We start from the raw sequence: 17,274 nt of genomic DNA, 5'->3' as shown, positions 1-17,274 counted from the left end.
AATACTTGACCATGGACCTAGGATATCTCTTGCTTCCACGAACCTGTCTGCTGATGGTCCAACCTCTACGAACCTTCTCGTTCATAGTCCAACTCTATGGACCTCCCCGCCCGTAGTCCAACATGCGTAATCCATCCAGCTACAAACCTCCCCGCTCGCAGCAGTCATTAAGTGTGAGCACGAAACATATGAACCTCCTCGGTCGTATCCTCACACGAGAGCATCATTAATATGAACCTTCCTACTCATATTAATCACGCATTCACCACCAGTCATGAACCTACCCGCTCGTGACACTGTCAAGCATCTCCTAGTCCAAGTTCGACATCTCAAAACACAAAAAATGCAAGCAAAAGAGCACCCTGCCCTTTGTGCTATCCCTAGCGATGCCTAAGCACTGTCAAGCGAAATCCCAACGCAGACCGCCTAGCGGTCTCGACTCACCATCGGACGCCACATGCTCTCGGCCCCTCTGTTGGTAGCTATCATCTAGAGATGGCAAATAAACCCACCCCCGTGGGTATTGCCCGAACCCGTCCCCATTTTGAAAGAGAATACCCATATTGACTAGGTATGGGGAATCTCCGACTTTTTCAATTGGGTATGGGGATGTACATATCCTCGCCATAATACCCGTCCTTGTTTAAATTATTAAAATATTCACAATTAATTAAGTAACCATATATATATATATATATATATATATCCTATTTTTTATTTCTTTTAATTATTTGGTTTGTCATGAAACTCATTCGCATCTTAATTATATTTTTCATCTTATCATAACTTTTACGTAATTATGTTAAAAATATGTAAGTTAATTAAATTTTTTTGTCTCACATTTGAATATTTCTATTATTTTTTAATATTTTATTTATTGTATATTTTCGTTTTACATGAGAATGTTTAATACTCTCAATTTAAATATTTAATAGCACAAACATTTCGTTTACTAGGTAATATAAAAAAAAAATCCTTTACTTATTATTATTAGTTTTTGTTTCATTTGAAAAACTCTTTTGTTTCGCTAAAACAATTTTTGTTATTTCTCAACCATTGAGTATATATGTTGATATTTGAAAAGTTTTCTTAGATCTCTAAGGTATTTTTCATCTTATCATACTCTTGATTATACATTTGTTTTCTTTTGTGTGATTTCTTTCAATAGTCTCTCAAATTGTTTATAAACATTTGTTAATTTTTTAATACTTTTATTTGTTATTTATTTTCATTATGTAGAATACTATTTCGATATATTTTATCTAGTTATTTTTTATTTTTAATTCATTATCAATCATACTATAATTTTTTCATTATAATTGAATAAATAACTTTTATTTACTACAATATAAGAATTTAATGTAATTGTCATGAATATTTTTATCACCATCCAACATAATTGAAGTTCAAAAGATACAAGATCTATGTTAAAATTTTATTATTGTGATTATTATTTGTTCTTTGTATCATTTTGATCAAGTGATGTATTCTAACTTTTATTAGTGTATAAAAAAGAGATTCATTAGAATTTAAAATATTGAAATAAACAAACATTTAAAATATATTTTAATTTGAATATTTGTCTGCAAATTTAATAAATGTATTGGTTCTCATGAAATTTTATTTGGTATTATAATCTAAAATATAAAGAATTATAATTTATTTTAAACTTTTATTATGATTATTATTTGTTCTTTCACTACTAAAATTTTAAATTTTCGTGTCAATTTAATGTGTTATTTAGTGGCGCTTATAATCGTCACTATTTTTTCTACCGTCAGTTAATTAACTGCCATCTAATTTAGCGCCACAAAGTCATTATAATGTTGGTTTACTGTAACCGTCGGAATAATCGCCACTAAAATTTTTAACGTCGGTTTTAACCACCTCTAAATTCTTTTTTATTTTTTTAGAAAAATACTTTACGGCACTTGGAACCGCCAGCAAGACTAATAATTAAATATTTTTGTGGCGATTGTAACTGCCAGTAAATCTAGGAATTTAAAAACTTTTGTGGCGGTTGTAACCGCCACTAAGTCTAGGAATTTAAAATATTTTAGTGGCAGTTGTAACTGTCGGGAAGTCTAAGAATTAAAAAAATGTAGTGGCGTTTATAACCGCCACTAAGTCTAAAAATTTAAAAGATTTTAATGACAATTGTAACTGCCAGGAAGTCTAAGAATTAAAAAAATAATAATAGCGTAAATCACGGTAAATCTAGGATGTAAATAATTTTTATTTTTAATTTCATAAAATTATATAAACATTTTTTAAGTAATAGAAGTAGTGTCTTTATATATATATATATATATATATATATATATATATATATATATATATATATATAAATATAAAAGATCAATCAGTAATTAAAATGAACAACTAATATTGAAAGAATCGTACGATTCGTATCGCGATACGGTTCGAAATTTTGGTCCAACGAAACGTATCAATAGATGAATCGTTTTTTGACTTGAATCGTGTAGGAATCGTATGATTCCTGATTCAGTTTCGTTTCAGCCGATTCTGACACGCTTACACTTCCCCAAAATATTTCTCAAAATACACATCTCACGACACACTACGTACACGCTACTCAGACCTGCTACTCACACCGGATGAGCTTCACGCAACATGCAATACACATCGAAAATGAAAAAACCCAAACTGAAGAGTCAGATTTGGAAGGATATTTGGTTATAAATTAAGAGGGGAAAGAAATATGAGATGCATAAGAAGGTGGAGAAGAAGCATAAAGTGAAAGAGAAAAGAAGAAGTATAAAAAACCTGACTGCCCGTGAAGAAGAAAGCACCGCATGAAGAAGAAAGCCTGAAAGCATTTTGAACAGGTTTGCTTTCTACTCAAATTTTTTTTGCTCAAATGTTTTTCGCCTAAATGTTTTTTCCCCAAATGTTTTCAAATGTTTTCTGCCGCTGGCTTTTTCATATATTGCTTTTTATGAAGCTTTTAGATTTTTAATTTTAATAATATTTAATTTAATGTACATCACATCAACCTTTTATTTCATTTTTTTCGGAAACCTTCACGCGTGATCTTGCTTTACGTTTTTATTTTTTTTTTAAATTCCATCTTTTTAGCATAAAGATCAAAATCTACGTTTCTTTTTCAAATAAAATATGTTTTATACTTTAAAATAATTTAGCATAATTTACGTTTCTTTTTCATAGTTTACTAAAACATAATTAATCTTTAAAATAAAGTATACGTTTTATACTTTATATTTTGAGAGTTACTTTTATGTTTTTTTATTCTGAATGTTAATTTAATTTTTTTTATTCTAAATGTTAATTTAAATTTTTTTATTTTGAATGTTAATTTAATTTTTTTATTATGAATGTTAATTTATATTTTTTATTCTGAATGTTAATTTATATTTTTTTATTATGAATGTTAATTTATATTTTTTTAAGAAGAAATATTAGTTTGAATTTATTCTTATTTGTAGAATTAGAAATAGTATGTCTCAAACAAAGAGAAAGAAAGAAATAGATATTACATGAAATCATTGTGAGAGTGTTCCTCCTCATAGACTTCTAGTCAAGTGCAAATATTGTTCACATACTTGTTGGGGTCATGTAGCAAGAATGAAACATCATCTTGCTGGAACAAAGGAGAATGTCATTGCTTGTACATCTGTTCCTGATGATGTTAGAGCAATGTTTTTGAAGTTATTAGAAGATAAAGAAAAAATAAAAGAAGCAAATCGGGTAGACTGTTTTGAAGAAACAGATATTCAATGTAGTAAGAAGGGAAAACAAGGAGTTGCAAAACAGACAACCATAAATGAAATGTTTAAAGATAGAGAGTTGGTGATTCAAGATATTTGCAACTGCATATATGGGAATGCTTTGCCATTTAATTTGGTAAGAAGCTCCTTATTTACCCAAATGTTGAAATATGTTGGGGAATATGGAAAGGGTTTAAAGCCTCCAACTTATCATGAAGTTAGAGTATCTTATCTGAAAAAAGCGGTTGACAATATCCAAGCTAGTTTGGAGAAATATAAGGTTGAATGGAAAAAATGGGGATGTACTTTGATGTGTGATGGTTGGACAGATGGAAAAGGGAGGTCTCTTACCAACTTTTTAGTTAATAGTCCAAGCGGAACAGTGTTCTTAAAATCTGTTGATACCAGTAATCTGATCAAGGATGCTAAACAAATGTTTGAATTGTTAGATTCTCTGATTGAAGAAATTGGGGAGGATAATGTCGTGCAAGTTGTGACAGATGGTGCTTCTAATTTTGTGGCAGCAGGAAAGATGTTAGAAGAGAAGAGAACTAAACTATTTTGGTCTCCGTGTGCAGCTCATTGTCTTGACTTAATTCTTGAAGACATTGGTGAACTTCCAGTATTTTACAATACGATTGCAAATGCAAAAAAAGTCATAACTTTCATTTATAGACACACATGGGTCCTAAATTTATATAGAAAATATTCTAAAGGAAAAGAATTAGCTCGACCAGCAGTCACAAGATTTGCAACTGCTTTTCTAACCCTTCAGTGTATAGCACAACAGAAAAATGCTCTTCGAGGTATGTTTGTTTCAGAAGCATGGACAACTAGTAAACATGCTAGTAAGACTGAAGGTAAACAAGTAGTGAGCATTGTTTTATCTGATGTTAGATTTTGGAAATCTATTCAATATTGCCTGAAGTGTGTCACTTCACTTGTAAAAATACTAAGGCTTGTGGATGGAGACTCAAAACCTGCAATGCCATATATTTATGAAGCTATGGATAGAGCTAAAGAGCAAATAGCTGCAAATTTCAAGAATGAAGAATCTCGTTATAAAAAGGTGTGGAAAATAATTGATACTCGTTGGAATTTGCAGTTACATAGACCTCTTCATGCTGCTTACTACCTTAATCCTAAGTAAGTAACTAACACTATACTTTCTTAGATTACAATTTCATAACTATAACACTATACTTCTTTTTTATATTAGATTTCATTATGACAAAAACTTCAATCCAGATGAAGAGGTTTCATATGGTTTGTATGAGACCATAGAAAAAATGATCCCTGATAGAAGGATTAGATTTCAACTTGATCAACAACTTGATAGATTTAAGAAAGCCCAAGGATTATTTGGAAGAAGCATGGCAATTGACACTAGGGATAAGAAGCAACCTGGTATAAATTTTTTTTTCAAGATTTTATTAAAAGCATAATTTCAAAATTATAAATGTTAGTTTTGACATTGCAGCTCTTTGGTGGGAAAGTTATGGTGTTGAAGGTAAAGAGTTGCAAAATCTAGCATTGAGAATTTTAAGTCTCACTTGTAGTGCTACTGGTTGTGAAAGAAACTAGAGCATATTTGATCAAGTCCATACCAAAAGAAGAAACCGCTTGGAACAACAAAGATTAAATGCTCTTGTCTTTGTTAAATATAATCTTCAACTTGAAATGAGACAAAAGGTTAAAGAAGAGAAAGGAGATACTTATGATCCTATATGTCTATCTGATATTGAATCAGATGATGAGTGGATTACTGAAAAAGAGGATCCTTGTCTACCAAACGATGTTTCATGGATGGATATACATGAATCTTTTACTCTTGAAGAGGGAGCTCCAAGCCAGAAAAGGAAGAGGGGTCCAAGAAACTTAAACATAAAGGGAAAATCTACTACACCAGCAAATGATGATGGAATTGAAGGGATGGTTGAAGAAGTTGAGGAAGAGGATGAAGAAGATGAAGATGAGTTGCCACAAAATGTTATATTAGATGAAGAAGATGATCTAAGTGATATTGATCTTGGAGATGATGAATGAAAGAATAAAATTAAGATGTAACATTTAAATTGGAGATCTTGATTTAATTATAATATATGATATTTTTAATGTTTTTTATTTATCATGTATCTTACGATTCAAAGTAAGATTCGATTCACGATTTAAAAAAATTCACAAAACGATGCACGATACGAATCTCGATTCGATAACCATGGCTCATATACGAAGTCTCGCTTAGGCGAGCCTGTCTCGCATGGGCGAGCCCTCCCTTCGCCTAACTTCATCACCCTCGCCTAGGCGGCGAGTTAAGCAATACACAAAACCAAACTCGAGTTCTTGCTTAGGCGAGAACCTCTCGCCTGGGCGAAATGCACCAAATCAAGTCTTCACAACTCTCGATTTCTTGCTTAGGCGAGATGCACTCGCTTGAACGAGATAACCTGTCGCTCAAAACTCTGAGCCTTCGCTTGAGCGAGCTGTTCGCGCAAAAATAATCTCGCGTTTATGGTTTTCTAGCCTAGGCGAGCCTAGCTCGCTTGGGCGAGAAAACCAGACATTTTCACTACTACGAACACAGAACACAACTCCAGACCATAATACAATACCAAAACACAATTTGCTCATTATCAAATCATCCAATGGTATATTATTTACAAGTCATTCTCCAGAACATGTTATAACCCCCAATTTGACTCTCAAACATGAGATGAGACCATACCCAACATGCATTGCAAAAACCCTTATCTTATTCATACACCATTTAAGGGGTTAATCATACAGTGTACAAAAACCACAAAATTCCAATCCCCAACACATAGAGCACGAAATTTCAGGGCACACAAGCATCAAATTATGCAATTCATTTGTGAAAATTAACAATCCAAAACATAGAGCTCCCCTAACCTGTGAATCCTTGCTTCAAAATGGTTGTCTAACCTTGGCTTTGTGATATCTAAGAACCCTCCTTTGCTCTCCCAATCAACTACATCTTTGCTCTCAATCCCAAATTCACTTTCCCACTCAAAATTTGTGCTCTCTTCTCACTCTAGGTTTCAGACTTCTAAAACCCTTCTAATTGCCTAATTCTCCCCTTTTATATGACTCCTAATTGTGGTAAAAAGAAATAAAACGAAAAATGACCTTTTTAATGTCTATTATTACCTTTCATCGGCATTATGGGCTGTTTTTCCCAACTTCCTTGGCTGCCCATTGTCTCTAGGGCTTTCCCACCCTTTCACCTTCAGACCACAAGTGTTTTAGCAAAAATAAAGAGATTAATTTGTTCTTAGCAAGGGTTGAACCCACAACCACTCAATTAACAAGTCAAATGCATAACTAATTCAACCAATTCACATTTGTGATAATTCCTATAATCTTAGAATTATATTATCACGTCTAGCATTCAAATATATTAACAAAATAATGCATAAATTAAAATAACACACAATTGGCATACATAAGACTCAAACCTAAGTCCTCTCACACAATCAAGTACTCTCGACCATTTGAGCTAGTACTTTTCCACATCACAACAACAAACATTAAATTCTATAAAGGCTTCCACTACCCACATTTATTAAATAATTATTTATTTAATTATTCAATTTTTCCGGGTCTTACACACAAGATGCTTTGCATCTTTCATTAAACAAAATATAAGAAAAAGGTGTTATATTCATATGTCATGCATATGTAGGGGACCAATATTTTCACTATCCAGTCAAATCTGTATATGTTCCTAAATTCTCAAACTAAGTGGAGATGCCTACATAAAGAACATTAAGTAATGATACATTCCAAGTTGTTTCAAAATAAAGACCAACAACATCAACCAAATGTAGTGTACTTGAGAAACTTGGATCCACTTCCAATTAAATGTCATTGGTTCAGAATCCTTTTAACTTAATCTGATACCAAACCAAACATGTAGTATGATAGGCGGAAGACACCACAATCATGCTGTGTAAGAATACAATTAGTGTATACAATATTGTCACTCATTTCCAATTGGAGGGAATTCAAAATCAGATATTCTCACTCAATGCAAATTCAGTGTTCAAAAGTCGGATTCAAAAAGTGTATAAGGTCTATGGTCAAAATGATGACAACATGGTCACTATATCATCATCATACCTGCAGTCCTAATATCAAGCATAAGATCTAAAACATTCTAATAGAGCATAAGGTCTAAACCATAGTTTAGTTAAAACATCATAACTGCAATAATAAGTAGAATACGAACTTCAAAGTATTTCTAAGGTTGATTGGTGTTAGCATTTGATGAGGAATGATGGTCACTAGAACTTTATTGTTGTTGCAATAATAAAAGTAAACGAATAATTAATTATTTCTACAAATATATTGGAGTTTTATAGCTAATCATGGGATATGATAAGAAGAACTTACATTAATCAAATTGTGTTCACTAGTAGTTTCATGACCCTTTTGCTTCCATCTAGATATCTTGCATGTTTTGCATTCCTCTTTACCTTCATCTTGTCCCTAATATAACATACAATCGTTAGGACAAGCATGAATCTTAGTGTAATGAAGACCAAGCTTGTTGAGCAGCTTCTTTGCATCATAATTAGATGAAGGAATGTTTGCATGTTTAAAGGCATCGTGCAACAACTCAAGGATCATGTCCATTACTTTGTTCCTAATTAGACAAAGAACTTTAATGTGATACAATTTCACCAAGAAAGACAATTTTGAAAACTTTGTGCATCCATCATAGAGTGGTTGCTCCATATCTTTAAGTAAATCAAATAACTCTTGAGCCATACTATTTCCTCCATGTTGTGATTCTAATACACCTCCTTTAACATCATCTCTATGTTCAAATGATGATGTAAATGACTCTGCATTGGTGTACATGTCAAACAATCCAAATGCATCATTTATCATTATTTGCATTGGATCTTCATATTCTGTATTTGTTGTGTCATATCCATTTACCAATACAGGCTCACTCGATATTAGCTCCCCGTGACGACACCAAAATGTGTAACCTTGAGGAAAGGGTTTACAAAGCAAATGGTCATATACTTCTTCTCGAGTTCTCCACTAAATACTCTGGTGTATTGCGTGGCAACTTAATCCAAGATTTATCCATCTCTAAATATAAACAATGAATTATAATCATTAAGTGAATATAGAAATAAGAGATATATGATGGTGTAAAACAATTTAAATTACATATACAAAAAATTTTATATCATACATTATTACCTAGTAGAGAAAAACCTAGTATAATATAAATCATATAATTAGATCTCTATAGGCAACAAAAAAAATCAATAAATTATATGAAGTACATTATCTCATTAGACAAAATTAAAAATAGACAATTAAATAGAACTAACATTAGAAACCTCGTTTGCATCTTCTTTTATTGTTTTCATATAAATCCTATTGAAATAAATGTTTGTATTGATTATTTTTCTCCTATTGGATAATCAATTATAAAATTTGTCAAACTTTATATGTAATGGTAATGTAGTATTTTCATCTTAATTCAAATCAAACAACTTCACAATATTTCTCATAAATCTACCGGTACTAAAATAAAAATACTTTTCCAACAATCTTCTTTATACTGAAATAGATAATAATTTAAGCACTAGTGTAGTATACTAGTATTACTATTACTTTCATTTCACAAACCAACCAGTACATTAAGACTAATAACCCTAAATAAATTGTGGAACAAAAGGTGATAACTAAGATTGCCTCCTCAATTAGACAACTAGTTGATTTCATGAAATGCTCAAGATCTTTTAAGATATTCTCAAACACGGGAAGATAATAAAAGATAGATAATAAAGACAAGGATAATACATATTGAAAGTTATAAAAAGAAGTGACAACATATCACCTTTTGTTGAGGATATTTTCTATATCTCCTTCAATGTTGAATTCATCAAACAAAAATCAAGGGCAATTTCTTACTGGTCACCTGAAGGTTATATAAAAAGGTTGAAATCACCAAAATGAGAAGTGTAAGTTTGTATGTTGAACCTTAAATTAATTTGTGAAGCTATTTTTTCAATTATAGAAAACAATTAACCATTCACGTTGCACTATTTGACTACAAACAACTATATCAACATGCTAACCTAGCACCATAAATTTAAATAACGTTTTGAACACATGTAATATGTAATATGTAAAAGTTTGATATGCTTTGCTACTAGAAAATGGTAAAGTGCCACATGACAACTTGTAATGCTGCAATTGGGTTCACAAACCAATTCTCCCAATGAGTTACACTTTTTGATTAAAATAATTAATAGGGAAAAAAGGCAATATTGTTCACATTAAAAACAGACATCCTCTGGTCCTTATATTCCAACTTGGTCCTCTGTTATTAGCTAGTGCCTTACCTCATGAAGAGATTTGACCACCATTTTCTTAACTCATATATCTCACATACGGTGATTAAAATAACAACTATTACTACTTGATTTTAGGATACTAGTGAAACATAATAGCATTTCGACCAGTACAGTCTTTATTCTCCCTTGACACTTAAATGCATCACTATTTGTATTTTTTAGATGAGAAACTTTTTCATATCAGTTGCAAAATAACTAGTTGTGATTCATTAGGGGGAAATGACATTTCAGTTTTATAACACGTTAAAGATTAGGATTCAAAATTTAAGTTAGGGTTAGTAAAATTTGAAGTTACAGGTAAGGTTTATAATAATTTGAAACTTAAATCAAAATAAAGAAGAGAAAAAAACTAACCTAAAGAGAAAAACACTTACCAAAAGGATTTTCATGGAGGAGAAAATGGATCTGCAGAGAATAGCTCCATGTGATGGCTTTCAGGAAAATAAGAGAATACCGTTGACGAATAGAATAAACAGAGAAGAAGGAGTGCTTCAATGCATTGCTTGAAGAAGAAGAAGCTTCAGTCCATACATTCACGAAGAGAGAATGATGTGGTGTGGGATACTGAAAAGAGGAATTTGTTAGCGGAAAAAAAGAGAAAGAAAAAATCAAGATATATACTTTCCGTCGGTTTTGAACTGACTCTAAATAAAATATAAATTTAAAATTTGAATAACATAACGTCTGTTTTATAAAACTGACGACAAATAAATGCCACTATAAAATATATTTTTTTGTAATGTTTGTATCATTTTGATCAAATGATGTATCATAACTTTTATTAGTGTATAAAAAAGAGATTCATTAGAATTTAAAAGATTGAAGTAAACAAACATTTAAAATATATTTTAATTTGAATATTTGTTTTCTTTTTATATTTTTAAAAAAATATTTTTAAATTTTATCAACTATGTTTCATTAATATTTGCAAATTTAATAAATGTTTTGGTTCTCATGAAATTTTATTTGGTATTATAATCCAAAATGTAAACAATTATAATTTGTTTTAAAGTATTTGATATCGAAGAAACAATCATCCTTCTAATATTGAATATTTGATAATATTATGTTTTTTTTACCATAATTTTTTATTATTTTATAAAAATTAATTATAATTAATATTGAAGTAGTAAAAAAACTGGTATGGGTATGGGTACGTGATTATACCAGTTACCCAGCAGAGATGTGGATGAGACAAAAGTTTGATACCTGTTGGATTTGGGTATGAGAATAGGGATAAATTTTTTTTACGGAGATGAGTATGGGATAGCGAAACCCATGCACGCCCCGTTGCCATCCCTACTATCGTCTAGCGGTCCAATCCACACTGTCAAGCACTACACCAGTATGCGATTTAACTGGTTTAATTGCTGCAAAATCCGTGTTTTTACCACCTCAATCATCACAGGCACATGTTCAAAATACCGAATTGCATATTTTTACATTTCAACATACCTCAAATTACATCATCACCAATCATATGCATCAATCATGTTTTAACACCCATACATTACCAATTTGCACCCTTGAATTTAGCCACACATACCATTATCAAGAGATCCTTCATGTTCATATTAGGATTCACAAATAACAACACATTTGAATTGAAAACAATCGCAGCAACAATACTATAAAATAAATAACAGCAAAATTGCAAATAAACAACAACAGCAACATTTGCTAAAAAAACAGTAGTTGAAAATAAACAAACAGCAACAACAATGAAAATAACAAACAGCAGCAGCATTGATAAATGAGCAGCAACAACAACAACATTGAAATAAGTAAACAGTAACAACATTTGCTATAAAAAAAACAGCAGCAGCATTGAAAATAAACAAATAGTAACAACATCAATGAAAATAACAAACAACAACTATTGAAACTAAATGACTAGTAGCAACAACATTAAAAATAAATAACATTAAAAATAAATAAATAGCAGCATCAGCATTGAAAATAAATGAACAACAACAACGTCATTGAAAATAAATAAACAGCAACAACAACATTGCTATGTAAAAAAAAAACAACAACAACAGCAGCATTGAAAAAAAAAACCTATAACATATTTTAACTTATATATATTATATTAAAATAATATAAAGAGACAAGATGTTGAACCAAAACATAGTTCTACTGCACTTTTTATAATTACATCACCATCTTTTTTCTTAGATTAAAGTTTCAATGTCAACACAATACCTAAATCCTTAAATTCTCCTTTGTATATCCGTTGCTACATTGTTCCAAATCTATAAATGAATATACTATATCCTTTAACTTTGATTTAACTTATTATATCAATTAAAAAAAATATACTTTTTTTTTTCTAATTTCTGAAAGAAACATGGTGTAAAAAAACTATTTTTATTCTACACAATCTGGATTCAAACACTTAAACACCATATAGCTCCCGAACCTATGAGGACCGCGTCAACACACACTAAACATTCTTTTTCAATTCCACACCAGTACTGCTTTAACCATTTTAATTAAAATTATAATGGAATCATGAAAAAACCATAGGTCCAATACATTTCCCTGTGTATAAAAAAATCTAAGCTTTATAAAAGGAAACGATTACAAAAAAAAAAACATCTTTATAGAAACTACCACGCATATCGAAAAATCATCAACAAGCTTAAACATTGATTCATCCAACTAAATTTTATTTTCAAACATCCAATTAATCCCAAGTTCCCTTTCGTATATAAAAAATTAACATCTTAAATGTTAATTTCTCAACTGATTCTCACATATTCAATCCCAAATTCAACCCCAAATTCAACTTAGCATCATTTTTCATAAATCATATCAAAATCACATCACCACTAACACGTAAAATCTTTATAATACAATAACAACTAGAGATGTCAACGGGACGGGACGGATACAGGTAGTAACTCCCCCGTACCCTACCCGCTAGATAAATATATGTCTCGTACCCGTACCCATATCCGTCAGTATCCATTGTGCGGGTATTCGCCTATTTTTTTCATATCCACGGGTATCCGCGGATATTTGCAAAATTATTTAAAAAACAAATATTTAATTATAAATTCAAATAAAATAAAATAAAATACATCACTATCATAAATTTTAAATAAAAGTTCAAATAAACTCAAGTTTATACAAGTCCAAATAATTGTAAAAGTAAATATAAAATGACGTTCAACACAATTCAAATTCTTTAATTAGTGCTTTGATCAACAAATTCACTTTCTCCTATTGGTTCCTGAAAAATAAACAAAATAAGCAAATAATAAACCTCAATTGCCACATGCCAATGATTTTTATTTTGATTCTATCATTTGACAACAAGCATATCATAAACGTCATTGTCTATATAAAATTTGATGTATATGCCTAATCTCAAAGAAAGGAAAGAGAAGAATGTCAAGAGGTGTGAGTTTAGCGGGTACGGGTATCAAAAATACTCGTACCCGCGGGTAGCGGGTATCCATTTTTAATATCCTTTTTCTACCCATTGCGGATTTTATTCGCAGATACCCGCGGGTACGGATTTTTTTGACATCCCTAATAACAACCTTACCTCCAGAAAGACCAATAGAACATCGCAAGACAACACATAGAAAATCACAAGACAACATATACATAAAAAATATTATCTAATTAACTCTCCTTATCTGAAATTTCCTACTCCTAAAGCAATTCTAGTAATCTTCTTTGGCCAGAAATTACTCTAGCCTTTGTCTTTACCCCCTGCAACCCTTTCTAGCCGTCTATGCTCCCCTTTGGTCCCCTTTCGGTTCTCTAAAAATTCTACCCTATGAGCTACACGAAATTTCCCCTTTAATTCCTAACTCATTAACCCATTAAACCATTTTTCAGCCCTAAACAAATTAATAAAATTAATAAAAACGAAAAATAATTAACTGTCATTTAATTTTGCATTAACATAGAGGTTTTGTGTGATTCTCCATCTCCATAACATATCAAAATAATTCAAGCGTAAAAGAAATATTATTTAGCATTAACCAAGGTTAACAAGTACTTTTAACTACTTGAACTAGTACTATTTCTTATCTTCATTCCTCGCAATAAATGTCATAAATATATCATTACCTGCATTTATATTTTTACTTTTCTTAGGTCTTACACAAGCTACTAGATATCAACTGTTAGCTCTAGCTCTAACTACTAGCTACTAGCTTTATCTACTAGCTACTACCTACTAGCTCTAACTCTAGCTACCACTAACAACTAACTACTAGTTATTAGCCACCAACTCTAGCTACTAGCTACTAGCTACTAGCTATTAGTTTCCGCTACTAGCTACTACCCACTAGCTACTAGCTACTACCAACTACCTACTAGTTACTAGCTCTAGCTACTAGCTATTAGCCAATAGATACTAGCTCTAGACATTAGCTCTAAATGCTAAATTTAGCTATTAGGTATTATTATTATCTCTACCTACTATCTCTAGCTACCAGCTTTAAGTACTAACTACTAACTCTAACAATTAGCCACTAGCTCTAGTTATTAGCTTTAAGGTTAGCTTTAGCTACTAACTATAGCTACTAGCTCTAACTACTAGCTCTAAATATTAGCCACTAGCTCTAGTTATTAGCTTTAAGGTTAGCTTTAGCTACTAACTATAGCTACTAGCTCTAACTACTAGCTCTAAATACTAGCTAATAGCTCTAGCTACTAGCTCTAAGAACTAGCCACTATCTTAAGGTGCTAACTCTAGCTCTAGATCTAGCTTGTAACTACTAGCTCTAGTTACTAGATATATCTACTAGCTTTAGCTCTAGCTACTAGCTATTAGTTATAGTTATTAGCTCTCGCTACTTAATCTAGTTGTTAGCATTAGGTACCAGCTATTATGTCTAGCTCTAGCTACTAATCACTAGCTCTAGCTGCTAGCTCCAGCTCTAGCTTTAGTTTTAGCTATTAGTTACTAGCTATAGCTACTAGCTCTAGGTCTAGGTCTAGTTACTAGCTACTAGCTTTAGCAGTAGCTCTAGTTACTAGCTACTATCTCTAACAGTAGCTCTAGCTACTATCTCTAGTAGTAGCTCTAGTTACTAGCTCTCGCTTTTAGCATTACCTACAGGCTTTAGCTACTAGCTCTAGCGACTAACTCTAGCTCTCACTACAAGCTATTAACCCTAGTTCTAGCTACTAACTAATAGTTCTAACTCTAGCTACTAGCTACTAGATTTAGCTACTATCTCTAGCTATTATCTATAGCTCTAGCTTTAGCTACTAACTGTAGCTATTAGCTTTAGCTACTAGCATTAGCTACTAGCTATAACTACTAGCTCGAGATACTAGTTATAGGTACTCGCTCTAGCTCTAGCTCTTGTTGTAAGATGCGAAAAAATTAAGTAAATAAATGAATATTTATTTAATATAAATGCAATTGAGGGGATCTATATAGTAATTAATGCAGAGAGTTATGACAAGGAACAGTAATAGCTTAAGTGGTTAAGAGTACTTGGTTATGTGGAGAGGACTTGAGTTCAAGTCCATTGTATGTCATTAGTGTGTTAATTTAATTATTTTGCATGTGTGCTTTACCGTGGAGTTTGATAATATAATGATATATTTGTAAGAATTATTAAGAAACATGAAACCCTAGCTACTAGCTATAGGTATTAGGTCTCTCATTATTGATAGTGGTTTATGTTGAGATTGAGTTCTCCATTGGAAAGTACAAAGATGAAGTTTTATATGATGTAATTCCAATGGAAGCATGTCATATTCTCTTAGGTAGACCATGGCAATTTGACCACAAAACCAATCATAATGGTCATACCAATGATATCACTCTCCCATATTCAAGTGGCAAAAGATCAAGCTCAATTACGAGCTAGGAGAGAAAAAGAGAAAAATAAAAAAAGTTCCACTTTGATTGTTGCATCTAAGACAATTATGTTTGATAGAGATATTATGTTCCTTAGTCACTTTTGGAGAACCTTATGGTCTTGGTTAGGAACTAAGCTGCAATTTACTACTACTAGTCCCGTGGTGATGGTCCTTTTTAAATCATGAGAAAGATAAATGACAATGCATATCAATTAGATCTTCCTCTAAATATGGTGTTCATTCCACTTTCAATGTGACTGACTTGATTCCTTTTTTAGATACAGTGGATGATAATAAGCATCAAGAGGACAAATCCTTTTCAAGGGGGAGAAGATGATGAATCAAGTCTAGGCCAACTTCAAGATCCAAGCTTCAGTCCAGGCCCAAGCCCATCAAAAGGCCTAATCACAAGAAGTATGACGAAGAAGATTCAACAGGGCCTAGATCCACACAAGCCTAATAGGCTTAATGGGCTTCATATGCTTTTCTCATGGGCCAAAGAAGATGTGAAGATATGATGGACTTCAAGTGGAGCAATAACATAGATTTACTTTGGGCCAAATGTTAGGCCATTGTTTTCCAATAAAAGGCCAACATATAATTTCCTTTAGCTTCCAAATTGGGCCACATCTAAGCCTATTTGAAAGCTTGGTCGAGACGGTTATTTGAACATGTATCCTATGCATTTGCATCTCATTTCAAGGTGCATGTGTGTTTCATTTAGGAGGAACTCTTTACTATAAGTAAGAGCCTCCTTGTTGTAATGACTACTCTTGAATTGAAATGGTAGATGAACCTATGTTGAGTAAACTCCATGCATTTACCTATGAGAGAGTCACAGCTAGCTAAGCTTCTCCCTAAGCTCCTCTAGCCACCTTCCCCTACGATAATAAGTCATTCGATGCCTTCCACCTTAGGTCATTCAACTCCATTGCTACAAGGGCCTCCAAAACTTGTCTTCATTCTCATTTCCACTCATTTTACAATGCAACCATAGGCTTGTCTTTCTCCTTTGCATCTAAAGGAGTTCATCACTAACTCTAACTCTAGCTCTAAGTACTAGCTACTAGTTTTAGCTCTAATTTTATCTGTAACTAGTAGCTCTAGATATTAACTACTAGTTGCCTAAATTCAAAAAAAAAAAAACACCCTTTTAGAAGCACATTTAACAATACGTTAATAAAATTGAAAAATAACTTCTAATAAAATTAAACTTGTTATATTAACATTTTTGGTGTAGTAAAATACTAGATAAAACATATACCCTTACAAAATATATA

General features: G+C 31.8%; 1 protein-coding gene across 1 annotated transcript; it reads left to right on the top strand.

The window, feature by feature from the left end:
- The first annotated feature begins 3,606 nt into the window (after positions 1-3,606).
- LOC114184398 lies at positions 3,607-5,795 on the top strand. Its single transcript, XM_028071710.1, has 3 exons — positions 3,607-4,895; positions 4,969-5,156; positions 5,500-5,795. The coding sequence occupies exons 1-3, from the start codon at positions 3,607-3,609 to the stop codon at positions 5,793-5,795; spliced, it is 1,773 nt and encodes a 590-aa protein (XP_027927511.1).
- Positions 5,796-17,274: the final 11,479 nt, after the last annotated feature.

This window comes from Vigna unguiculata, chromosome 5, assembly GCF_004118075.2.
Source record: "Vigna unguiculata cultivar IT97K-499-35 chromosome 5, ASM411807v1, whole genome shotgun sequence".
Taxonomy (NCBI): domain Eukaryota; kingdom Viridiplantae; phylum Streptophyta; class Magnoliopsida; order Fabales; family Fabaceae; genus Vigna; species Vigna unguiculata.
Note: the sequence above shows the minus strand (reverse complement) of the source record. Positions and strands in the feature narration are given on the sequence as shown.

What these genes read in the sequence shown, in the direction of transcription:
- LOC114184398 (XM_028071710.1), top strand. Translation starts at nt 3,607, where the DNA reads ATGAAACATCATCTTGCTGGAACAAAGGAGAATGTCATTGCTTGTACA. An exon ending in GCTTACTACCTTAATCCTAA is followed by an intron (nt 4,896 to 4,968) that starts GTAAGTAACTAA and finishes TTTTTATATTAG; the next exon opens with ATTTCATTATGACAAAAACT. An exon ending in TAGGGATAAGAAGCAACCTG is followed by an intron (nt 5,157 to 5,499) that starts GTATAAATTTTT and finishes ATATTGAATCAG; the next exon opens with ATGATGAGTGGATTACTGAA.